Consider the following 25,843-nt stretch of genomic DNA (forward strand, 5'->3'; position numbering starts at 1 on the left):
GTGCATTCTAGAGTACAAGAGTCTCCAGAGGTGACTTTCATTGGGCCAGGCTTCTCTACAATGACTGCAGGTTCTGAAATGAGATGCAAATCACAGCCATATTTGATGACAGGACAGGAGATGCAATCAGTTTGTTAAGTGAGGTTAAAATATCATTTTATATTGTTTTGTTTCCCTGTTACCAACCTAGAACTGACAGAGTGGCAAAGCACTCCTGAACTCCAGCGTCATTTTTGATCTGACAGATGTATTTTCCAGCACTGGCTGGTTCTGCTTTTCCAATCCGTAGAGTTGCAACATTTTCTGAATAGGAAATCCAAAGATTTTCGCTTTCTCTAACGATTTCCCCTTTGTCTTTCAGCCACAGAACAGAAATGGGCTGGGATCCTTCTACTGTGGCCTGCAGCTCAACTGGGTCCCCAACTACAGCAGTGAAATCACTGAGCTTCTTCACAAAAATTGGTGGTGCTGGTGAAGAGAAGATACGTCATGTTAAAACCGCAAGGAGAGTGCCCGAAGAGAGTGACGAGAATGACACGATGCTAGGAATAACTGATGTGTAAATCATTAAACAAACCTCTTAGCGTTATAGAGGAAATGCAAGTGTCACTTCCTACATCATTTACGGCCTTACAGTGATATTCGCCGACGTCTGCGTCACCCAGGCTAAGGATGTGAATACTAGCAAGGTAGTTCTCGGACATGATTTTGTACTTCTTGCTACTTTTAATTTCTCTTTTGTCCTTATACCATGAAATTTGGAACGGAGGAGTGCCCCGAAGCTCACACTCAAGGTGGACATCTGAACCTTTCAAAGTCTCAACTGGATGGGGTTTCTTGCTGAAAACAGGGGGTTCTATGAAAAGAAGAAATTTGAGTTTCTGTTAATTCAGTTGGGGACATAACAGAAAAAGGTACGTTTAAACAGTAAATTGTATCACTATGTTGGACTGATATGGAAGAGAAAAGACACGAGTCACAATAAGAGATGGCTCCCATGTCATAGCACCCTGGTAAAATCCATACCCTTAGTTCTCAGAAGGCAGCACTTGCCTATCTGACTGAAGATTTATTAACCTTCCACAGCAAATTAAAAGGAGGAACCGACAAAAAAGGGAGGAGTGGGGTTCTGACCTTTCACTTTCAACGAAGTACTGGTGTTTGCAGTGCCCGCTGCATTGCGAGCTTCACAAGTGTAGTCTCCACTGTCTTCCACACTGAGATTGTGCATTTCAATGACTGCCACGGCGTCAACGAAGGACATTCTGTATTTTTCGCTATCGTGGATTTCAGCTTCGTCTTTGTACCAGGTGACTTTGATTTCTGGAGACCCGCCTATTTTGCATTCATATGTAGTGGAATCATGCTGTTTCACAACTCTAGAGGAGTCTAGCTTCTTAATAAACCTTGGTGGTTCTATGAAACCAAAAGGACAAAAGTAAACAAGATGATTCACTAAACTGCAGATTCTTTAAAATGAAAATCTAACCGACAGTGTACACTTTTTTGGGTGGTGGGGCAAGAGTAGAAATATCTACAAAACATGAATTTACACTAGCCGGTGATATATCTGGTGGCAGCATGACAGAAACGAACACACAGCATACATAACAAACAAAAGCAGGGGAGTTTCTTTGTATGTCTTTGCCAATGGTCTGTATTACATGTAAAATGATTTCCCAAGTTCCTTGCAAAGATTCGGACATTTATTTTGCAGAAAGATTATTGTTTACTAAATTGCCATATATATAACTTACAAAAGCATTTAGATATAAGAATTACCCTCTCTACAATTCAATAGTTTATATATCATGTGCCCAGATTTTCACATAGGTACTGCACACAAAACTATATATATATTGACATGAGTCACTGAAATATTCAACTCTTACTGTGGGTGACGGCGTCTTAAAATGCCAAACTTACAGATGAAATTTGCTCTTTGGAAGTTTCCATACTAGATTTCAGCTGATTTGTGACCTTGACCATGTTAGAAATGTATATTGAATTCTGTCCATGTTATATGTATGGAAGAAAATTATATATATATAATATATAATTTAGTGTATAGATACCTGGTGTGTATGTGTATGCTGTGTAGCTTAGTCCTAGAATATATGTATATGGCTAAAGTCTGTTTCCTGATCGACCTTTTGGGCAAAAGTATGTTTGCTATGTATAAAGTCTGTGTTTAAGCTTTTTACATTTATCAATGTTTAGCACATGCGGCATGTAAATACCTTGCAACTCCGGCTACAACAGGGCCATGTGAACACCTGTTCCCACTTTCATGTGACATTGTAAATAAGAAGCAGGCAGCATTATCTCCCTTAACTGTAAACAAACTTGTTTGTCTTAGTGATTGGCCAAACAAGATGTAGGACTGAGTGGATTTGTAGGCTCTGAAGTTTTACATTGTTTTGTTTTTGAGTGCAGTTATGTGAAAAAAATAATTCTACATTTGTAGAGGTGGACTTTTACAATAAAGAGATAGCACTACATTACTTCTAAGGGTATGTCTACACTAGCCGCCGGATCGGCAGGTAGTGATCGATCTATTGGGGATTGATTTATCGCGTCTAGTGTAGACGTGATAAAATTGATCTCCGATCGCTCTGCCGTCAACTCTGGAACTCCACCGTGGCGAGAGGTGGAAGTGGAGTCAATGGGGGAGCGGCAGCGGTTGACTCGCCGACGTCCTCATGGCCAGGTAAATTGACCTAAGATACGCCGACTTCAGCTATGCTATTCGCGTATTAAGTTGATCCCCCCCAGTGTAGACCTAGCCTGAGACAGTATTTCTCAAACTTTTGTATTGGTGACCCCTTTCATACAGCAAACCTATAAGTGCGACCCCCCCCCCTTATAAATTAAAAACACTTTTTTGTATTTAACACTGTTATAAATGCTGGAAGCATTGCAGAGTTTGGGGGTAGAGGCTGACAGGTTGTGACCCCCATGTAATAATCTCATGACCCCCTGAAGGGTCACAACCCCCAGTTTGAGAACCCCTGTTCTAAGAGGTGAATTGAAAAATACTATTTATTTTATCTTTTTTACAGTGCAAATATTTGTAATAAAAATAATATAAAGTGAGCACTGCACACTTTGCATTCTGTGTTGTAATCATAGACATGCACACAGGGTGTGCCGGGTGTGCCCAGGCACACCCTAATGCAGGGGTGGGAAAATGGCCCCACTTTCACAGCGTGACAAGCTGCGGGGTCCACGCTCCTTGGCCGGAGTGCCCAGCCGAGCACAGCAAGTCGTCAGCTCCTCTCCCATCTTCCCCCCATCCCCTGGAGCCATGCCGCTGCGCGCGCAGCACTCTGGGGGTCGGGGCTGCGTGCTCCCGTGGGGCAGTGTTTGGCTCCGTGGGGAGGCAGACATGCTCCCCACTCATCCGGAGCCATAGTGCTGCGCACGCAGCATTCAAAGGGGCAGGGCTGCCCGCTCCTGTGGGACAGCGTGTCTGGCTCTGCACGGAGCCAAACATGCTGCTAGGAGCCTTGTGGTAAGGGGTCTGGGTCTGGGGGGGTTGGATAAGGGGTGGGGGCAGTCAGGGGACATGGAGCAGGGTGGGCTGGATGGGGGTGGGATCCCGGGGGGGGTGGTTAAGGGTGGGGGGTCTCTGGAGGGGGCAGTCAGGGAGCAGGGGGGTTGGATGGGGCATGGGAGTCCCGAGGTCTGTCAGGGGGCGGGGGGGTGGATAGGGGTCAGGGCAGTCAGGGGACAGGGAGCAAGGAGGGTCCTGGGGGGGGAAGTTAGGGTGAGGAGTCTCCGGAGGGGGTGGTCAGGAGACAAGGAGCTGGGGGGGGTGGTTGGATGAGTTGGGAGTTCTGGGGGGGGGCCTGTCAGGAGGCAGGGGTATGGAGAGGGGTTGGGGCAGGCAGGGAGCAGGGGGGTTGTATGGGTTGGGAGTTCTGGGGGTCCTGTCAGGGCGGTTGGATAGGCGTGGGAGTCCCGGGGGTCTGTCTGGGGGTGGAGGTGTGGATAAGGGTCGGGGCAGTCAGGGGACAGGTAGGGGGGTAGGGTCCTGGGGGGCAGTCAGAGGACAAGCAGCAGGGAGGCTTAGATAGGGGGTGGAGTCCTGCGGGGCAGTTAGGGGTAGGGGTCCCAGGAGGGGGTAGTCAGGAGACAAGGAGCAGGAGGGGTTGGAGGTTCTGAAGGGGGCAGTCAGGGGGTGGGAAGTAGGAGGGAGTGGATGGGGGCGGGGCTAGGGCAGGGTTCCCTGGGTGCACACCCTAATGAAATGTGCTGTGCACGCCTATGGGTTTTAATTGAAATCAGTATATATGAAAATGTAGAAAAACATCCACAATATTTATAATAAATTTAAGCTGGTATTCTATTATTGTTTAACAGTGCGGCTAAAACTGCGATTAATCAGGGCTATTTTTAAAAAACCAAGTTAATTTCTCATGTGTTAATCGCTTCAGTTAACTGCAATTAATTAACAACCCTACAAATAAGTACATGTTAATGCTGGCACACTTTTTTAAGAGGCTTAGCCTACACTCATCCTGTTAAAGGATCAATAGGAATTACAGAGCCAGAACAACTGTTATAAACCCAAAGGCCCTGCCCACATGAAGGAAATCGCAATGGTGAAAATTCCTAATATACCGGTGTAGTTTACATTAGGGTAGATTAGTCCGATCATAAATGTAGAGATACGTAGGTTGAAGAATCCACGTACTATACTATAAGCAGCGTGCGGGTGGGAAAAAAATGTTTGTCCCCCAGACTACTGTCAGCTTCTCAAATGTTCATATTCTAATAGACTCTTGGTGTGGGTGAGGAAAATTTGCATTTAGGAGGTTAAAGGCTTTTGCTCAGGAATCGCGTCAGCTATCAAGATGCAATATGAGTCAATCCTAAAATAAACAACAGGGTGAAAAATTCTGCTGTCAAAATCCTGGACAATGTGTTTGCTCTGTCTCACCAGGTAGATTGAACGCTTTCAGTTTTGCGCCGTTTCGAAGATAAAAGAAGAAGCTCGGCATTGTTTTGTGTCTCTGACAAGGTAAAACGCTTGGCAAGAAGACGACAAAGCATTGCGTTCTTAAATACCTTTCACACTTAGCTGCGCTGCGCAAGAATCCTTTCCAGCATTGTTGCTCGCAGAACAAGTGTATAGTCCGGAGTCTCCTTTGCCTACTTTTAGAACTGTCAAGCTGGCTGTGTTTTCCACCAGGGTGATCTTGTAGTTGCCCCCAGGACGGATATCTCTGTTATCTTTTGCCCAAGTGACTTTTAGTGGCGCCGATCCGGTGACGTGGCATTTAAAGGAACCACTTGCTCCAAGAGCCACCTCAATGGGTTCTGGTTTCACATCAAAGACAGGAGGTCTCAGATGCTCTAAAAATGGAAAGAAACAACATAACTCTCACAGCTGCTGCTTCACCGCCACGCAATCAGACCGTTTGGCATTCCACAACAACGCAGTGTCTTCTGTTTGTTTAAAGCCAATGGCCGGGACAAGATTTAACAGCTACCAACCTGTGAGGAGGAGCTTGGCACTGGAAGAAGCAGTCCCAAGAGCATTGTGAGCTGAGCACGAGTATTGGCCACAGTGAGCCATGTCGGTCTGCAAGATCTGAAGAGTTGCTACGTTATTTAAGAATGTTGTTTGCATGTTATCATCATCGTGTAATAGCACCCCATCCTTATGCCATGACAGCTGAATAGGTTCCGAGCCATTTATGCGACAATCAAAGGTAACGGGGGAACCAACAGTCTCCTGAATGTCTTTTAGTTTTCTTGCAAAGGTCGGTGGAAACTTACGGTCTGCAAAAAAATAAGTAGGAAATAAGGCATCCTGCCAACCTGCAGACAATTTGCATTTACGATAAGTCTGTTACTATAAAGAGTCATTACTGAAATATTTGATATGAAACCATCACCTTTAACAGTTAGCAGAGCCGTGGAAGAAGCAAAGCCAACACTGTTTTCTGCTTTGCAGACGTATTCTCCAAGGTCACTGCTCTCCACACGGCTGAAAGTTAGCGTGGCCACATTATTTTTGAAATACATTTTATAAGCAGGGGTCGATCTTAATTTTGTATCTTCTTTGTACCAGGAGACTTTGATTTCCGGCGTCCCAGCAATTTGGCACTGAAAAGATGCGGTCTCCCCGACTGTCACCTCTACACGTTCCAAGTGTGTAACAAAATAAGGCGGTTCTAAAGCACAAATGATCGCAATCAGCATCACAGAAAAGAGAGCAAATCTTACACTGACCATTATTATTACAAGAGTGGTTAAGGAATCGGAGATAGCAACACACCTAGGATTGATATTTGGCCTTGGCAAATATCTGCTCCGGCATCATTGGCAACCTCGCAAGTGTATTCCCCTTCATCGTCTTTTGTACTGTTAGGAATTTCCAGTATGCCCGATTTTTCGGTAGTTGTTATGCTACATCTCGGGGACTGTGTTATATGGAAGCCATTCTTCTTCCATGTTACTGAAATTGGAGGAGTTCCTTTGTATGTGCTTTCCAGAAGGATGGATTTCCCTTGCTCTACACTGGAATCACTTAATTTCTTCACAAATGTTGCTGGCTCTATAGCAACAAAATGGAAGGCAAAAAGTCAAATAGAAGAATGGGGGAAAGACCAAGATATTCACAAATCTTTGCGGGCGCACGCATACACACACATTAATAAATAATAAATAAGAATAAGAACAATAGCAGCAATCGAGACAAACCTTTCACAAAAAGATGAGTGGTACAAGACACGCTGCCAGCGTCATTAGTGACTCGACAGGTGTAATCTCCACTGTGGAGTGGTTCTACTTCATACAATTCCAGTTCTGCAACTGTATCCTCCAAAGAGATGTTGCAGGTACTATCTGACACAAGTTCTCTGATGCCTCTAAACCAGTTAACTTTGAACGGGGCCGTTCCTTTTATGAGACTCGTGAATGTTACACTCATCCCAGGTAGAACTTCCACGGGATCGGGTGTCTTCGCAAATGAGGGTGGTTCTAGACATACATAAAGAAGTTAAGACACATACACAAATTAGTGTGATCGTTACGTTTGAAGATGAAAACCAAATCAGAGTTTGGCTCAAGATTTATAGGCGCGCTGAAAATTGCCAAGGAAGAAATAGCAGCAAATGGAGGAAGCATTTTGCCTAAGGCACCTTGGCCCTCTTTTACTGACCTTGGACAATCAAAAAGGCGCTGCATTCATCAGAGCCAGCGGCATTTGCCGCGGCACAGGTGTAAGGTCCGGTATCTGATGAGTCCAATGCATTCAGTTTCAAACCACAAACATCGTCTGAAAATGAGACTTCATATTTGTCTCCACTAACAATCTCATTTCCATCTTGGAACCAGGCAACTGAAATGGGTGGTGATCCAGAAACTTTGCACTCCAGCAGCGCTGAGGAACCCAGCACCCCGCATGTTTCCTTTAACTTCCTTGTGAAAAAAGGAGGGACAATGCGATCTGCGTAGAAAAAGGCGAGAAAAACACGTTTGAAAAAAAATTGAAAAGGGAAAGATCTGTTAAAAGAAAAGACAGCATTAAATGACAAAGGTAGTAGCCAGCTAACCTGAAACATCAACCGAGGATGTACAGCTACTTTCACCAGCTTCGTTTTTCACTTCAAATGTGTACAGACCCCTGTCTCCCGCCTCCGCAGAAAGAACTTTCAACGTAGCTACTTTGTTGGAAAAGGTGATTTGATATTTGCGGCCACTCTGTAGTTCTCTTCCATCCTTAGACCACTTTGTAATAAGTTCTGGTGTTCCACTCACTGTGCACTCTAATGTAAATGAATTCCCAGCCGTAACGGACATCGGTTCTGGCTTCTCTAAAATGACTGCTGGTTCTGAAAGAAGAAAAAACCGTCTAATCGGTAAAATCTCATTGTAAAGCCGAAAATTCATAATGAAATACCAAATTATCGAAAGCTGCTTTTGTGTCCCGGAAGTATGATTACACGGAGCACACGCTTTTATCTTTTATTGTGGGCTTGAAGCTTTTACCAACCTAATACTTGTAAAAATGCCGAGCACTCCCTCATCCCCGCGTCATTTTTGATCTGGCAGATGTACTTTCCAACATTGGCTCCTTCTGCCGTTGCGAGCTCGAGAGTAGCAATATTATCCATAAAGGATATCTGAACATTTTCGCTTTCTCTGATGATTTCGCCTTTATCCTTAAGCCACAGAACCGAAATAGGTTGAGAGCCTTCCACCACAGCCTGGAGAGCGGTCGGTTCCCCGACAAAGGCTACAGTGTCACTTAACTTCTGAACAAATCTCGGAGGTTCTAATGATGGGAAGAATCATAGTAAAAATCTCAGTCAGCTTTAGAGAGAAATAGCCATAATGCCAAGAAAAGAAAACGTGAATGCTGCGTCTGCTCCTTTATACAAACCTTTGAATTTCACAGCGCAAACACAAGTGTCACTTCCCACTTCATTCATGGCTTTGCATTGGTACTCCCCAGTGTCTGAAGCTTCAAGGTTAAGAATGTGAACGCTGGCTGTGAAGTCTTTAGATGTAACTTTGAACTTCTTACTGCTTCTGACTTGCCTCCTGTCTTTGAACCAGGCTACTTCGAATGGCGGGGTTCCCGAAATTTCACACTGAATGACAACATCCGAACCTTTAAGTGTGTCTACCGGGGTAGGTTTCTTGCTAAAAACCGGAGGTTCTATAAAAAAGAATAACATCAGAGCCTATAAGTGTGTTTGGATAGGTTTCTCGTTAACAACAGGGGCCAAGATATTCAGAAATAGGAGCCTAAAAAGTTATGCTCGTAAAGTCATATTTAGACCTCCAAATGTGACCTAGCTTTCGAAAGTGCTGAGCAGCTAACAGTTCACATTGAGATACTTATTTCTACATCTATAAATTCCTAGTATAGAAATGTGATACCTATGCAAATACTTTGAATTCAGAAATCCTATTCATTTTCCCAAACAGAGGATGTTAATAAGGATGGGCTTCTCTTGGCTTGACCTTCAAGACACTTCACTTTAGCCCGCCCTACGATCGGATCTATTAACTTTGTCCACTTCAGCTTCCTCTCTTCTAAAATTTCTAGACTTTACTGCCAGTCCGCCTCTCCCAGCCACGCCTACGTTCTTTCCTATGCTGCCCTTATGCATGACACAGCTTCCCAAAATTGATAAATCCGCTACCCTGTGAATGCCTTCTCACATTCCACTTCTGCCAGGATACTCGCAGAGCTCTGACCGCTGATAGAGAGTAGGTAGAGAGCTGGCTACAAGGAATACCCAACTACTTTACACCAAAACAACGTGGTAGTCCTATTCCTGTTTCTTTCTCCTCCCTTGGCCTATCACCTATCTGTTCGTTCCATTCACCTGTTGCATCTTGTCATTAGACAAGGATCGAAGGTCTTTATGGAAGGGTTTGCCTCCTTACTGCGTGTTTATACAGCGCCTTGCACTATGGGTCCCCGACTGCGTTCTCTAAATACTGCAGCTACTAATGCCAATAATGTGTGATACACACAGTCATTTGGGTTAGGATGGGATCTTGCTCCAAGTGTTTTGCTATTTACGTCGATGGAAGCAGGACGGAGCAATCTTTTGAAGCAGCTCTTTAGATTGATTTTGCTATTTTGAGGGTGCACTGTCGCTTAGGTAAAGGCACTGCGTAAGAATGGAAGGAAATAAGAAAAGAAACGTGAAATAAAGGCTTCTAACCTTTTACTGTGACAACAGTACTGCAGCTTGCAGTACCAGCAGAATTGTGTGCTTCACAAATGTAATCTCCACTGTCTTCAATGTTAGCATCAGTAATGGTGAGAACTGCCACAGAGTCACTGAATGAGATCCTGTATTTTTCACTAGCATGGATCTCAGTGTCGTTCCTGTACCACACAACTTTGATTTCGGGGGAGCCACTTATTTGACATTCAAGTTGAACTGAATCCCCCTGTTTCGCGAATCTTGAAGCTTCTAGTTTCTTAACAAACTTTGGTGCTTCTATAAACGAAATAAATAAATATAAATAAACAACATTCAGTTTTTCTCAAAATGATTTTGCAGAATAAGCGCCCTTGAGAGGATAAGAATTTTGTAACTTGCTAGAATACCACAGGGACAAAATTAAATTAGGCTTGCCTTCGAATGACAAAAAGAAGGGAGAAGAAGATGAAAACAATATCTAAAGCTAAATTATGTTCCCAGCTACACAAGTGGAAATGCAGAAACACTCCACTGAGCCCAAAGGAGTTGCTCCAAAGTATGAACGACATCTCTGGTGAAAATTCAGGCCCCAATTAAGTCAATGGGAATTTTGTCATTGGCTTCATCGGGGCCAAAATTTATACATATATAAGCGTGTAGGCTCTCCCTCTGATACACATCTACACAATTTTAAACCTAAAAAAAAATCCATGCAGGTTTTGGGATGATGACGATGGATAGTTCATACTCCAGTGTAGTTCACCCATCCATAAAAGGTAAGTGAAATATCCATTAAAGTAGAAGACTTAATTGACGACCGTTTACTGCCCTAAAATATACAATAAAAAGACACTACCTTTTTTCCAATTTTTAAGTTTTATCAGTTTGCTATTTTATCTACAAAAATCTTCCAAACGCCTCTATATAAAAGTGTCACCATATTCTAGCTTAAAAATTAAATCAATACTCAAAGAAGACAACCAAACTTAGAAAAAGACATGGAAGATAATAGATAAAACTACATATAACGTATAATGTCAAGAGGAATTAAGGGAGAAATTGACGCGTTTGCATATACAGTACACAAAATTTACGCTGTCAAACATTGCAGCATGAAAAACAAGATGAAGATTTAAAATCTATGATAGCCACAGTTTAATGTTTGTAGTTTGAAAAGGTCCTCTCAGTTTACCCCCAACATCTGAAGACACAGAGGGTATAAAAATAAAAAAATAACTACTTTTTCCCCAAAAAAACCTCACTAATAAGGCCTACTTAATACCAGTACCTTTGACATTAAGTTGGGCCGAGCAAAAGTTTTTTCCAACTTCGTTGCTAGCTTGGCAGGTATACTGGCCAGAGTCTCCTTTGCCTGCTCTCAAAATTCTCAGGTGAGCTGTGTTTGCTATAAAGGTGATATTATAGTTTCCTCCTGTTCGGATCTCTCTGCCATCTTTTGCCCAGGTGACATGTATTGGTTGAGCTCCAGTAACATGACATTCGAAATCAGCACTTTCTCCAGTAGGAACTTCCATGGATGCAGGTGTTATATCAAAGAAGGGAGGTTGCTTGGGTTCTAGAAATTAAAAGTAACAGTAGAATACTGATTGCTTTGTATTCTCATTGAAAGAGTCATCAAACATTGTGGAGATCAGTTCACGTACAAAGAACAAAAAACTAGACCATGCTTGCAATATAAAAAGATTCAAGAGCAAACGAACCTGAGACCGTGAGCCTAGCGCTGGAGGTAGCAGTTCCAACAGCATTGGTAGCTGTGCAGGAGTATTGTGCTGTGTGACTCATCTCAGTTTGAGATAGCTGGAGAATCGCTACATTATCTACGAATGAGGTTTGCACATTATGGTCATCTCTTAAAGGTACACCATTTTTATACCAAGTCACGCTAATAGGCTCTGAGCCATTTAGACGACAGGTAAATTTAACTGGTAAGCCAACTGTTTGTTCGATGTCCTTTAATTTCCTTGCAAAGGAAGGCGGAAGTTTGCGCGCTGTAAAAAAAAAACCAAGTATGTAATAAATGTTTTGTGTGGAATTTTTCTATACTGAAAGTTTTGCTAGAAAGAGCTAAAAAGAGTAGTTTTGAACAAGCAAACATAATAATCATCACCTTGAACTGTTAAGAGAGCCTTTGTAGTTGCAGTTCCTACACTGTTTTCTGCTTTGCAGATATATTCTCCGCTGTCATTGTTATCCACTTTGTTAAAAACTAGAGTAGCAACATTGTCTCTAAAGAACATTTTATACTCAGGACTAGATCTCAGTTTTGTATCTCCTTTGTACCAAGACACTGTAATTTCTGGTGTTCCAGCAACTTGGCAATGTAAAGTTGTATAATCTCCAACTGACACTTCCAGAGGTCCCAAGTGTGTAACAAAATAAGGAGGTTCTAAAAAAACCAAATAGTCAGAATGAGTAAGGAATATTTATACCTTAGGAGCGACGCTCTGATAAGCATGATGAAGAAAAATTAAATAACATGGTAACACACCTAATGTAGTCACTAGTGCTTCACAAACGTCCCCTCCCGCCTCGTTCTCAACATGGCAAGTGTATTCTCCTTCATCATCTTTTGTACTATTGAGAATTTCCAGAATGCAAGATTTTTCCGTTGTGATGATGCTGCATTTTTCAGACTGAGTTATAGTTTTGCCATTCTTCTTCCATTCAATCGAGATTGGGAGGCTACCAGTGTATGTGCTTTCCAGAACTATGGATTTTCCTGGCTCAACACAATGATCACTCAATTTCTTCACAAACACCGCTGGTTCTAATGAGCAATAAAAAGTCGAAAATATTGAGTCCAACTGTACGAAGATGTATATATTTTAGAGAAAAAACGAGACATTTCAATCTGTACAAACCTTTTACAGAAAGACGTGCTGAACAGGATGCTTTTCCAGCATCGTTAGTCACTAGGCAAGTATAATCTCCGCTCTGAAGCGGACCAACATCAAACAACTCCAGTTCTGCAACCGAATCCTCCAAATAGACGTTACATTTATCCCCCGGCACCAGTTCATTGACCCCTCTAAACCAGTTCACCTTGAATGGAGGGGTTCCTCTGATAACGCTTGTGAAAGTTACACTTGTGCCTGGTAAAACATCCGAGGGTTCGGGCTTCTTCACAAAAGAGGGTGGTTCTAAACAATTTAAAAAAAAAGTCAAGCCAATATCAAATAAACCTGATCTTTACATGTACAATGTGAAGAAGAAGAGCAAAACATTTTATGTTCGAATGAATAGTTTCCCTCCAAATATGACCAGAAAATAAGAGACATTTCCAAGAAAGAAAGATTGTTATACAGAAGGGGATTTATGGCAAAGAGCTAATTGGCCATCACATACTGACCTTGTACGTTTAATACAGCTCTGCATTCATCAGACCCGGCTACATTAGTAGCTTTACAGGTGTAACTTCCCGTATCTGATGAGTTCAGTGAATTCAGTTGCAAAACACAGAGGTTATCTGAAAACGTGGTTTGATGTTTTTCTCCACTAACTATCTTATTTCCATCTTGAAACCAAGCGATTGAAATAGGTGGCGACCCAGATACTTTGCACTCCAGAAGCACCGAAGAACCTAGCACACCATTTGTTTCTTTTAATTTTCTTGTGAAAGAAGGCGGAATGATACGATCTGTGTAAGAAAATGTAACAAATCCACAGCGGTTTAAAAGGCAGGAACATTTCCCAAAGAAAAGCTCGGCGAAATGCAGAAGAAAAACTACCGAACCAACCTAAAACATCAACTGAGGCTGTGCAGCTGCTCTTCCCAACGTCGTTCTGCACGGCAAAGGTGTACAATCCGCTGTCTCCCTTTTCCGAATCGAGAATTTTAAGCGTAGATACCTTGTTATGGACGGTAATTTTGTATTTGTGGCTGCTTGTCAGTTCTTTCCCATCCTTAAACCAGCCAACTGAAAGTTCGGGTGTGCCCGCCACTTTGCACTCTAAAGTGCAAACATCTCCCACCGTCACTCTCATTGGTTCTGCCTTCTCTACAATGATTGCCGGCTCTGGAAGGAGATGTGAGCAACAGTCATTGTAAACAACTCCTCTTACTCGCTAGCTTTCTATACTTTGTACCACCACATTAGTACAAATAACTGTTTTGACTGTATTTAACACAAATTGCATTGCAACCTGTCGAGTCAGGGAAGTTTATGAAACTTCCTTTCTCCCATTTGTCTGTCTATCTTACACTGTAAGTAGTTTGGGGGCAAGGCCTATTTCTTACTATGTATTTGCGCAGCGCCCAGCACAATGAGGATCTTAGTTGGGGACTTTAGATGCTGTCCTAATATAAATAAAATAAATAAATAAATACAGAGGAAAAGAATAGTACGGACTCCACATCTGACCATCTGTGTAAGACAAAGCGGTGACATTTTCTCCACTCGGTTTCACCAGTCTCTCTCTCTCGGACCTCGACTGAGCAGAGGATAAGAGTTATGAATGGTGCCAAATTATGAAGTGGTTTCGTGACCAATAATAGTTGGGGACAAAGAGGCGGTCAGTTTCATTTCAATTTTAAAATCACACTCAAAAAGGTGTGTTGACCCCATATGTCACCTAGCCTCCTGAACTTTATAAAGATGGGCAGGGAATGCATAACTTGGTGCTTACTTTATCTGTTCATTCCCTCTGAAGCACTTGGCATTGGCCATTGTCTGGAGACAGGATACTGGGCTAGATGGACCTTTGGGCTGACCCAGTCTGACTGTTCCTATGTTCTTTTGGATGCAGGTATTCCCCCAATCCCCCCGCGCCCCACCGTCATCTTTGTTACCAACCTAGAACTGTTAAGGTAGCCATACACTCCCGAGTTCCAGCATCATTGCTGATCTGACAGATATACTTCCCAGCGCTGCCTGGTTCTGCGTTTGCCAGCTGTAGAGTTGCAACGTTGTCCGCAAACGCAATCCTAGTGTTTTCACTTTCTCTAACGACGTCTTCCTTGTCTTTAAGCCACTGGACAGAAATTGGCTGAGAGCCTTCCACTGTTGCTTGTAATTCTACTGGTTCGCCAACCACAACTGAGATACTGTTTATTTTCGTCACGAATTTTGGTGGTTCTGAACAAGAAACATGTGATTGTAGTAAAGATCTCCAGCATTCGCGTAAGAAACCATCAATAAGCGTCTTCTATGCGGGACCTAACACAGATTCTATGCAAATAAACTCACCTTTCAGTTGTACAGTGCAAATGCAAGAGTCACTCCCGACCTCGTTCTGTGCTTTGCATTGGTATTCGCCAATGTCTGAGGCGTCGACATTAAGAATGTGAATACTCGCATGGTAATTTTTGGATGTAACCTTATACTTTTTACTGCTGCGGATTTGTCGCTTATCTTTATACCACGTGACTTCGAATGGGGGCGTTCCAGAAATTTCACATTCAAGACTCACATCAGTACCTTTGAGCATGTCTACTGGGGAAGGCTTCCTGCTAAACACAGGAGGTTCTACAAAAAGAAAAGCAGTTGGCATTGTTATAACGTTATTCGGCTATATGTAACGAACTGTAAAAGGATTCTTACAAAGTTACCACAGTAGCAGCAAGATTATGTTTTATGGGGAAAATCCGTGGAATGGATTTGTATTCTCCGGATTTTCTGGGCATATACTGTAATGAGCTCTGTCTGTTTTGGAGGCTGACAAGCAGACTTGTAGCAACTCTTTTAGCGAATATATACAAAGGAAACAACAGTGTTACAGAATAGGAGCTACTCCCATATGGCTGAACGCAGTAACACCCAATACCGTTATGTACAATTAAAATTAATCAGATTCCTGTTTCTGATCCTGAAAATTTCAGCGCCACGAGGCAGCAAATTTTAGGATTCTGAGAGTCATGGTGCAACTGAAGGAGTAATTTAGGAATAGCCTCCACATCCGTGAAGGATGGAGTAAGGGTAACATATTTAAAATGACTTGCCCAGGCCCCGATGAAATATAGTAGAACGTGGCGAAAACTGGACAGGAAGAAAAAGGCTGCCCCAGAAAAAGAAATAAGCAACGTTCACTTGTGAATGTCTGAGTGGAGAATCACCGAAAATTAAGTACGAACTAATATGGGGAAGAATGATTTCTAACCTTTCACTATAACCTTAGTACTGCAGCTCGCCCTGCCAGCAGGATTGTAAGCTTCACATATGTAATCCCCGCTGTCTTCAGTACTGAGATGGTTCATTTCAATCACTGCCACAGAATCACTGAAAGACATCCTGAATTTTTCACTGGCAATGATTTCATTGTCATTTCTGTACCACACCACTCGGATTTCTGGAGATCCACTTATTTTGCATTCAAATCGTGCGGAGTCACCGCGTTTTACTACTTTTGATGCTTCTAGCTTCTTAACAAACTTTGGAGGTTCTATGAAACCAAAAAAAAAAGAAGAAGAAAGTGGAATAAATAGGGGAGACAAACGAGTGATTTCAGAATTAATATTGAAAAATAAAGAGAGAGAGAGAGCGAGCGCGCGAGAGAAGAACAAATTAAACAAATCCGATACTAAACATGAGTTAAGAGTTTCTAAAATCAAGAATGCACAAAAATAATGATCTTGGAACTATTTATAAGAACGATACTGGGCTCGACAAAAGACAGACAAGAAGAGAGCAACACAAAACAAGTCCATGTGCACACCTGTTACCAGCAAGGTTGCAGTACAAGAATCGCTACCAACGTCATTGGAAACTTGGCAAGTATAGTATCCACTCTTTGAAATATCCACCGAATAGAGAGTTAAGAAACCTGTTGACCCTTCTATCCCAATAAAACAATTAGCTCCAGATACAAGTTCCAAATCTTCTTTAAACCACTTTATTGCAAACGGAGGCGTTCCTTTCAACACAGTCTTAAACTCCACCGTAGAATTCGGGACCGCTTGCTGGTTTTCAGGTTTTACTAGGAAGCTTGCTGGCTCTACAATTTTCAAGGGAAAGAAATGTTTAGTTAAATCCTGGGCAGAAGGTATGTTTGAAAACCAAACAAAGTGAACAATCAAGAACACTAAGAATTCTAAGTACGCCTTAAAGAAAATGAAGCGTCACACAAAGAGCAAAAATTATACGGTAACTTTTCGCAATACTATTCAAAGCGATAAGATGGCAATTATTTTTAAAAGATCTATTTTTCAATATCTACTATAGTTAAGAGAAGACGTAGAGTTCCAAACCTTTCACTGTTAAGACGGCGCTGCAAGAGTCACTCCCAGCAATATTAGTTACGCTACACGTGTAACTTGCAGTATCTGCCAACTCTAGTTTAGAAACATCCATTGATACGGTATTCTCATGGCATAGGCTCCTGTATTTTGCACTATCATGAATTTCTTTTCCATCCTTATACCATTTAGCAGTAATGGGGAGTGAGCCAGAAACCTTACACTCCATATGAATAGACGATCCCAGAACTTGATCTATTTTCGTTAACTTTTTGGTAAATGATGGAGGGATTGTTTGATCTGCCCAACAAAATGGCAAAAACAAGAGTTAACGTCCTGCACCTCAAATTGCCTCCCGGTATTTGTGAAGCTATTAAATTTTTTTCCACAAAGAAAGCAAAATGCAATGGAGCAAAATACAAACCTAAAACTGTCAAAACAGCTTCACAGATGCTGCTTCCAAAATCATTTTCAACCTTAAAAGCGTATGTACCACTGTCCTCCTTCATTACCGATTCAATCCTGAAACTGGCCACGTTACTGTCAAAGCTCATGGTGTAATATCTACTGGGCAGAAGCTGTTTGCCATCTTTAAACCATTTCAGTTTGAGTTCTGGTGTTCCAGCCACAGTACATTCCAAGGTCACTGGGTCTTTTTCAGTCACTTTAACTGATTTAGTCTTTTCTATGATCTGAGCGGGTTCTGCAGTAAGAATTAAAGTGTAGACTCGTTATAGTTCTCTCTCCTGGTGAGCACGTGTCTTTTAAACTACTTCTACAAAAAGGCTTGAAAGTACATAGCTCACAAACCTTGTACTAAGAGCAAGGCAAAGCATTTTTCAACTCCTGACTCATTCTTTGCCTGGCAGGTATACCTCCCCCTGTGACCAATATCAATATGTTTTATTTTCAGTGTGGCCACATTGTCCTCGAACGTAATATGGAAGTTCTCATCTTCCTCGATAATTTTTTCATCTTTTATCCACGACACTGATAAAGGATGAGCACCCGCTACCGTGCATTGAAAAACAGCGGAACTTTTCAAGACGGTAGCGACGTTTTCTATCTTCTTTATGAAGGAAGGTGGTTCTGTGTTTTACAAAAAGAAGCCACGATAAAAGATATTGGTTAATCCTTATTAAGATACTAAAAAGTAGGTAAGAAATTGAATGTTGGAGTCGTCCCCCCCCATCGTGGTAACTGAACTGACCTTTTAAACTGACTCTTGTGCTGCAAGAACAACTACCCCCATCATTGGATATAATGCACTGATATTCCCCAGCATCTGAAAAATCGCAGTTGGTTACGACAAGGGTGAATATCGATTCCCTGTCGCTCATGGCGTATTTTTTGCTGCTGCGAATCTCCTTGTTATTCTTCAGCCATGTCACTTCAAATGGAGGAGTACCGGAGACTTCACATTCCAGCATGGCATCAAAACCCTTCACTACCTCAGCAGGTTTCAACTCCCTTATGAATGTGGGAGGTTCTATAAAAAAAATCAGGAGGAAAACACATAGCAGCTTAGAAAATCAGGAAAAAAACCGCATGACTGCAAAAAATAAAAAAATAAAAAAAAGAGGTGGGTGGAAAGGCTAATAACTAACCTTTCACTTTCAGTTCAATGCTGCAGCTCTCACTACCTGCGTCGTTGTGAGCTTCACAAACATAAATCCCACTATCCTCTATCTTGGCACTGGCTACTTTGAAAGTGGCAAAACCGTCTACGAATGCAATGCCATACTTAGCAGGGTCAGTTACTTCATTCCCATCCATATACCAAGTAACGTGGATTGCGGGCGTGCCTGCTACTTGGCATTCGAAACTGGTGGATTGTCCTTTTCTCAAAACTACTACGGGACTAGGCTTCTGAATAAACCTGGGTGGTTCTAAATATGAACAAAAAGGCAAGACTTTATTTACTCAATTTACATTCAAGAAATATTTCTTTTCTAATAAAAAAGAAACAGAACCCATGAGATTAAAAGGGTATAAAAATGCACACCTTTCACAAACAGGGCTGCTTTGCAAGTTGCAGTCCCAACATCATTGCTTATTTGACAGGTATAGTTCCCTGAATCAGAAGTCTTTGCTGAAAACAGCTCTAGCACACTTGACGTGTCATCCTTCCAGACAGAGCGAGTGGCTCCTGAGAGAAGTTCTTTGCTATCTTTAAACCACTTTATCTGCATAGGAGTGGTACCATTCACAAGAGCTTTGAAGAGAACTCTAGCATTGGGTATAACATCTTGTGACTGTGGTTTTTCAACAAAATACGGGGGTTCTACAACGAGTAAAAGAGAGGAGGAAAGAGAAGGGTAGGAGAAGAATCATTTTATGATCAAAAAGTCCAAAATAATAAATTGAAGGTCTTGTGTTTGCGAAAGAATAAGAAGCTCAAACCTTTGACTGTTAAATATCCACTGCACTGGTTACTTCCTGCTTTATTTGTTGCCTCACAAGTATAAGATCCACTGTCTGAACCTTCCAGCTGGTTGATTTCCAGGAATGCAGTGTTATCATGGAAAGAATATTTGTATTTTTCACTAGCCGTTATCTCTTCGTCATCCTTGTGCCACTGGATACTTATAGGATGTGAACCAGACACTATGCACTCTAAGTGAATGAAAGAACCCTTAATGCTGTCCATTTTCTTTAGCTTTTTTGTGAACTTGGGCGGTATGATAAGATCTATCCAACACAGTAAAAGCAAAGTGTTAGCTCATTTGACCACAGTGCTAGTTCTGGTATCAAAAAAGTAAAGCACAAATATATTTTACATCTCCCTCCCGCCCGCCCCCCGGAAGAGAGACACAATACAAACCTAGCACATTAATGCTAGCGGTACAGCTGCTGCTTCCAACATCATTTTGAACCTCAAAAGTGTATTCTCCGCTATCTTTCTTTTCCGTATGAACTATCTTTAAGGCGGAGACTTGATCTGTAACACTGATTTTATATTTCGGACCCAAAGTCAACTCTTTTCCATCTTTGAACCATTTGGCTGCAATGTCTTTAGTGCCTGAAAATCTACACTGCAAGGTTGCTGGGTCTCCCTCAGTGACGTCAATTGACACGGCCTTGTCAGTTATTGTTGCGGGTTCTGATAAATAAAGGGATATATACGTATATGTTAAGTGTATTTTTAATATTCACCGTACACATGAATATGCGATTGTTCGAATTCTTTGAAAACATTCAGTGCTGAACCAACCTTTCACTGTTAGTAAAGCAGAGCATCTTTGAATTCCCGCATCATTTTTAGCCTGACAGAAATATTTCCCATCATGCTTCACTTCAATAGACCTGACAAGGAGAGTGGCCATGTTGTTCACAAACGTCATTTTGATATTGTTATCTTCAATGACGTCATCGTTATCTTTCAACCACGACACTGTGATCGGCAAAGAGCCCTTCAGGGCGGCCTGAAACACAGCGGACCCTCCTCTGAGAGAGCTAATGTTTTCAATCTTCTTCACAAATTGCGGGGGTTCTATCGGGAGAAAAAACAGACTCTCGGTAAATTTCAGCTGGAGGGCAGAACGGTGTAAGGTAGAAGAACATACTTCAGCTCTGTTTCCCCGACTGATACCAACCTTTTAGGGTCACCCCAGCGCTGCAGACGCAGCTTCCTACCGCGTTAGTTACTCTGCACTGGTATTCACCAACATCGGAGGCATCAAACCTGAAAACGTGGAGGCTAATCAATGAATCCTCAACGCTTATTCTGTGCCTCCTACTGCTTCTGACAGGCTTGTTGTCCTTCAACCAAAATACTTCAAATGGAGGCGTACCCAGCACCTCGCACTCCAAAGCAACATCAGAATCCTTCAATACTTCCATGGGCTCAAACTCCTTGCTAAAATAAGGTGACTCTATAGCGCAAGAGAGAGATTGTGGTTTGTATTAATTAAGCATTGGCACCTTTTAAGGATGCAACGAACTTGGAGCGGGAATTGGGGCCGGGGAAATTTGACACAAACCTTGGACTGTGACAACACTACTGCAAATATCTTTGCCGGCATCATTTTTGGCCTCGCAGATATATTCCCCACTGTCTTCAATCGCCACACCCATAAGTTTGAGAGTCGCCTTGGAGCCCACGAAGGACATCTTGTATTTGGCGCTTTCCTGAATTTCCCGGTCACCTTTGAACCAGGTGATTTTTATCTGAGGAGTGCCCGTTACTTGACAATCTAATTGCGCGTAATCTCCTGTCTTTAACAGCTGTGATGGCTCTGGCTTCTCGACGAAGGTAGCAGGTTCTATGGATTTAAGATAGGCATTAAGAATACAGAAAGAGGCGAAGAGTGTAAAAGGCAACAATGGGCTAAAATCTCAGTTCACCGGCACCTTGACGGCTGCGCCAGTGTGACTGAGAGCAGCCCAACAACTCAAAGATGTCAAGAAAGAAAGGGAATGCAAACCTTTCACAAACAAGTTTGCACTGCACGCAACTGAACCAGCCACGTTGCTGACTTTGCAGGTGTACTCCCCTGAGTCAGACGGCTTTACTGCATAGAGTTCCAAATAACTCGCTAAAGCTTCAGTCAGAATATAGCAGGCTCCGCCGGTTTCCAGCTCACGGGCACCCTTAAACCATTGTATTGTGAGTGGCGGTGTTCCTTTTAAGGAACTCTTCAAACGCACCGTCGATCCGGGTGCTACTTCTTGGGACTCTGGTTCTACAACGAAGCTGGGTGGCTCTAAATGGGCGTTTAAAAGAAATAATGGCAAAGAGTAAGAAGTGTAACCTGCGTGGTGGGGAAGAATGAATCATTAAATGACACATCAAGAAGAAATACAAAACGATCTGCCAAACCTTTTACAACCAAAGTGCTACTGCTTTCTTTACTGCCCGCAGAGTTTGTGGCCCTGCAAGTGTAAATGCCAGAATCGTTCGTGTCTAGATGTTTTATTTCCAAAGACGCAGAACCTTCCGCAAACACTACTGTGTATTTTGCACTGGTAGTTAGCTCGTCGTCATGCTTAAACCACGAAACACTCATTGGAAGGGAGCCAGAGATTTTGCAGTCCATGCGGCAGGAGGCGCTAACTATGCTGTCAACATTCCTCAATGGTTTAATAAAGAACGGAGCAATGGCTCGGTCTGTTCAGTACACAACAAAGAAAAAACAATACGTGCAATGAGCATTTCAAGGTGTAACCTGATTTCTGCCCTATCTGGGCTTTAAATCTGAACAGTCCTTTCCAAAGAGCAAGATACCAACCTAACACAGTGAACGTGGTGGTGCACGAGCTGCGGCCAACATCGTTCGCAATCTCGAACGTGTACTCGCCACTGTCCTGCATTTCGGCGGTATAAAACTTTAGCTGGGCAACGTTATTTTTAAAACTGATTCTATACTTTTTGCTGGAAGCCAGCGGTTTGCCATCTTTGAACCATTTCGTTTTTAACTCTGGAGTGCCTGCAACTGTATATTCCAAAATTGCTGGGTCTCCTGCAGTCACCTCAATCAACTCAGGTTTCTCAGTAATTTGGGCAGGTTCTATAACAGAATTAAACAGTTGTTATTAGGGTCAAAATGGAATCGCTTTCCATTATATGTAGAATGCTGCGAAGTTAAAGTGTTCCTACACGGACCTTTCACTGCTAATTCTCCAAAACACGTTTGACTTCCTGCATCATTCTCCGCCACACATGTATACTTGCCACCAGAACTAATCTGGACACCCGTGATCTGCAGCGTTGCAAGACCATTTTCAAAGGTCACTTTGACTTTGTTATCTTCTTTAATAATGTCTTTCCCCTTCATCCACGTTATAGAAATAGGAGCGGACCCTTTCACAACGGACTGTAAAGTAACTGTGTCTTCAACAAGTGCAGTCACATTTTCGACTTTCTTAATAAAAGATGGTGGTTCTATTTCGAAAGAAGAAAACTTACTTATTACTACAACTTTCCCAAGCCCATGATGCAGCATATTAATGGTTATTTTAAAAATAAACTTGCCTATTATATAGCATCAATGCACTGGTTAATTAGCTACATCGGGAGGAAAATTTTGGGATGGGTCGGGGAATTGCATTTCCAAGCTGGATAAGCGAAGGGTTGAACACATCACTTGACATAACGTGTTCAGCCACCATGTGGGTGGGGGTGAATGGTAACTGAATTGCTGTCACTTCTTGCAGCCTAGCATAAGATTTTGCACTGATAGCAATTCTAGTAAAATTTGCGTTCTGCTTTCCCTTCCAAATTCAGAAGCATGATGGCAGATACACACAAGATATAATGGTACATTAAAGAGAATAAGAAAATAGGGGGGAAACAATTAAAAAACAAGTTTTTAAGAGACAAGATTTTTTCTACCTCTACAGTATGTTAAGAGTTTTCCTTTGCCCACTGACCTTTCAGTATGAACGTTGCACCGCAGAAGCATTTACCAACTTCGTTAGCTACAACGCACTCATATTCACCAACATCTGCACTATTAAAGGAAGAGATCTCCAGAAAAACAAGAGATTTCTGAGAGATCAATCTGTATTTTTTACTACTGCGAATCTGCTTCTTGTCTTTAAACCAGCTCATTTCGAATGGTCCAGTACCAGCAACCTCACACTGAAGAGTAGCGTTTGTTCCTTTCACTATCTCTGCCGGTTCAAGTGTTTTGATGAAAGAAGGGGGTTCTATAAAAGTATTAAACCATCAATAAAGAATTAGTTACTGACACCAAAACAGAAAGTCATTTCTCAAATAAAATTGCCAGTGATTGTAAGAACAAACCTTTGACAACTATTTCAGTGCTGCAGCTATCACTGCCAGCATCATTAACTGCTTCACAAGAGTAACTTCCACTATCTTCAACTTTCACGTCGGAAATATCTAGCACAGCTACAGAGCTGACAAATGACATTCTGTACGTGTTACTCTCTCTAATTTCTTTGTTATTCTTGAACCACGTAACTTGGATTTCAGGAGACCCTTTGATTTTGCACTGAAGGTGTGCTGACTCGCCCGGTGTCAATAAATAAGATGGATCCACCTTCTTCAAAAATGATGGTGGCTCTAAAGGAAGATTTCAAAAAGAAAGAAACCTGAAATTTGAAGCTCTGAAAAGGTTGATTAAACACATCAACATTTAGAGGTGCTAACAGGAATCTCAACCAAGCTACAATTCTAGTGATTCCTGTTAAAAAAAAAAAGCTTATTTAAACAAAGAGAGATTACATCCTCCCCACCCCGGAATAAACTAAATAACTTCTTGGTGAAAATACATGTTTATTTAAACAAAGAATGATAGATTAAAAAACCCAAGAATAAATTAAAGAATTTATTGGCAAAAGAAATATTAGGCGACACGGACTACACTGAGAGCTTAAAAAGGAACATTCATTAATAACAGACAAAATACGTTCAATAAAGACAGGAACACGGAGTGCATACAGTGTACTCTAAACACAGAATCCTGAGAGCAAGACTGACTGACTAAGAACAATTTACCTCTCAGTGGAATTAGACATCATCCTATGCATTCTATCGCCTGTATTTCTAGCCTGCGTAGATTTAATAGATATTTCAAGAAATATAAAGTTCAAAGTAGATGAACAACTTTCTTACCTCTGATTGTGACAGTTGCAGAAGAGGAGCTACTTCCAGCCTCATTCGAAGCCGTGCATACATAATTTCCTGAATCTTTAAGTTTAGCCAGGGGGATTTCAAGTGATGCTATTTTGTCTTCAAAACAAATTTTATAATCTTTGCCTGGGGGTATTTTGTTCCCATCTTTATTCCACGCTACTGTTACTTTCCTATCTTCATCTACTTGGCACTCCAGACGTATCTTCTTATTGACAGCAGACTGCACCGACTGTAACTCCTTAATGAAATGAGGCTTATCAATAATTACCATTTCCCCCTGGCAGATGTCAGCTCCAAACTTGTTTGAGGCTTTGCAAGTGTAAACTCCTCTGTCGTTTACTGTAACATGTTTAATCTCTAAACTATGCTTATTATCAACGGTTGAAATCTTGTGATGTTCTGAAGAAGAGATGGCAGCGCCGTCTCTCTGCCACACCGTGTCGATCACCGGAGTGCCTGACACGGTACACAGGAACCTGGCACTTTTACCCACAAAAGTAGTGATAGATTCGGGTCTGGTTAGAAAGGTTGGAGGAAACGCTTCTGCGAAAAGAAATGGTTTCATGGTTATACTGGGCTGGCACCAAAGCCACTATTGTCTCTATATATGCCAAAGGCAGAGAAAAGAAGGAGAATAGTTTGTCTTCGGACACACGTTTCAAATTTGTTTAAACTAAGGATTGAACAATAAAGAAACTGAAAAGCGGAAAAAGAATGAAAAACATTTTGACCGTCTGGACCGATATATAGCAATGACGAGTGTAGATCCAAAAGCCAGTATTTCATTTAGCAAGACTGGCCAAAATGCCAAATGCTTGTGATTCTGTTATTAATTTATGCTGCTTTCATAATTTAGCCAGTAATGATTGATCCAATAAGGAAAGGAAACCGAAAACCAAAACCCCCATACATTTAGACCGCAGAAAAAAAATATAGGGGGAAACCTATAAGATATTATAAATGTGTTGTTTTTGAGATGTTCATAAAATCCCGTTAATTGAGATATGCCTGTAAACATCTTTTATTCATTGCAAGATCACTCCACCCAACCATTCAGTAATTACTGCCCAAGCACGGCGCTTGGATGTTAAATAAAGCAGAGTACAACTAGACAATGAATTAATGTAAGTATATACTGAGCACTACATCGAAGAAACTGGATCCGATACAAATCTTCAAGACAACTGATGTCATATATTAAAAATAATTTGAAATTCTTCTCCCAGAGCTGAAGACATTGCATTCTTTCTTGCTCGATAGCTCAGAGACCACAATGACTAAACAAATTAATTGGCATTTTTTAAAATGTATCTCCACCTATAATTATCTTCTGGAGGCTAACTTATGTTTTTGTAAAATAATCAT

General features: G+C 41.8%; 1 protein-coding gene across 1 annotated transcript in view; it reads right to left on the bottom strand.

Annotated features, from left to right (window-relative positions):
- The window catches only part of TTN (titin), a 297,668-nt gene that overhangs the window by 202,384 nt on the left and 69,441 nt on the right, over nt 1–25,843 (bottom strand). The window contains exons 47-89 of the mRNA XM_034786056.1: nt 24,458–25,021; nt 23,624–23,905; nt 23,248–23,526; nt 22,481–22,759; nt 22,107–22,385; nt 21,698–21,985; nt 21,303–21,581; nt 20,859–21,140; nt 20,472–20,750; nt 20,090–20,368; nt 19,700–19,978; nt 19,279–19,566; nt 18,881–19,159; nt 18,483–18,764; nt 18,086–18,364; nt 17,686–17,964; nt 17,300–17,578; nt 16,888–17,175; nt 16,356–16,634; nt 15,801–16,082; nt 14,891–15,169; nt 14,498–14,779; nt 13,442–13,720; nt 13,054–13,341; nt 12,566–12,844; nt 12,193–12,471; nt 11,812–12,090; nt 11,405–11,692; nt 10,972–11,259; nt 9,699–9,980; nt 8,399–8,677; nt 8,009–8,290; nt 7,569–7,847; nt 7,175–7,462; nt 6,715–6,993; nt 6,290–6,568; nt 5,907–6,185; nt 5,503–5,790; nt 5,074–5,361; nt 1,135–1,416; nt 578–856; nt 187–468; nt 5–73 (exon numbers count right to left, since the gene is read on the bottom strand). Coding sequence (XP_034641947.1) covers nt 5–73; nt 187–468; nt 578–856; nt 1,135–1,416; nt 5,074–5,361; nt 5,503–5,790; nt 5,907–6,185; nt 6,290–6,568; nt 6,715–6,993; nt 7,175–7,462; nt 7,569–7,847; nt 8,009–8,290; nt 8,399–8,677; nt 9,699–9,980; nt 10,972–11,259; nt 11,405–11,692; nt 11,812–12,090; nt 12,193–12,471; nt 12,566–12,844; nt 13,054–13,341; nt 13,442–13,720; nt 14,498–14,779; nt 14,891–15,169; nt 15,801–16,082; nt 16,356–16,634; nt 16,888–17,175; nt 17,300–17,578; nt 17,686–17,964; nt 18,086–18,364; nt 18,483–18,764; nt 18,881–19,159; nt 19,279–19,566; nt 19,700–19,978; nt 20,090–20,368; nt 20,472–20,750; nt 20,859–21,140; nt 21,303–21,581; nt 21,698–21,985; nt 22,107–22,385; nt 22,481–22,759; nt 23,248–23,526; nt 23,624–23,905; nt 24,458–25,021 — 12,180 coding nt within the window. The remainder of the gene's footprint in view (nt 1–4; nt 74–186; nt 469–577; nt 857–1,134; nt 1,417–5,073; nt 5,362–5,502; nt 5,791–5,906; nt 6,186–6,289; nt 6,569–6,714; nt 6,994–7,174; nt 7,463–7,568; nt 7,848–8,008; nt 8,291–8,398; nt 8,678–9,698; nt 9,981–10,971; nt 11,260–11,404; nt 11,693–11,811; nt 12,091–12,192; nt 12,472–12,565; nt 12,845–13,053; nt 13,342–13,441; nt 13,721–14,497; nt 14,780–14,890; nt 15,170–15,800; nt 16,083–16,355; nt 16,635–16,887; nt 17,176–17,299; nt 17,579–17,685; nt 17,965–18,085; nt 18,365–18,482; nt 18,765–18,880; nt 19,160–19,278; nt 19,567–19,699; nt 19,979–20,089; nt 20,369–20,471; nt 20,751–20,858; nt 21,141–21,302; nt 21,582–21,697; nt 21,986–22,106; nt 22,386–22,480; nt 22,760–23,247; nt 23,527–23,623; nt 23,906–24,457; nt 25,022–25,843) is intronic.

Source organism: Trachemys scripta, chromosome 11, assembly GCF_013100865.1.
Source record: "Trachemys scripta elegans isolate TJP31775 chromosome 11, CAS_Tse_1.0, whole genome shotgun sequence".
Classification (NCBI taxonomy): Eukaryota; Metazoa; Chordata; order Testudines; family Emydidae; genus Trachemys; species Trachemys scripta.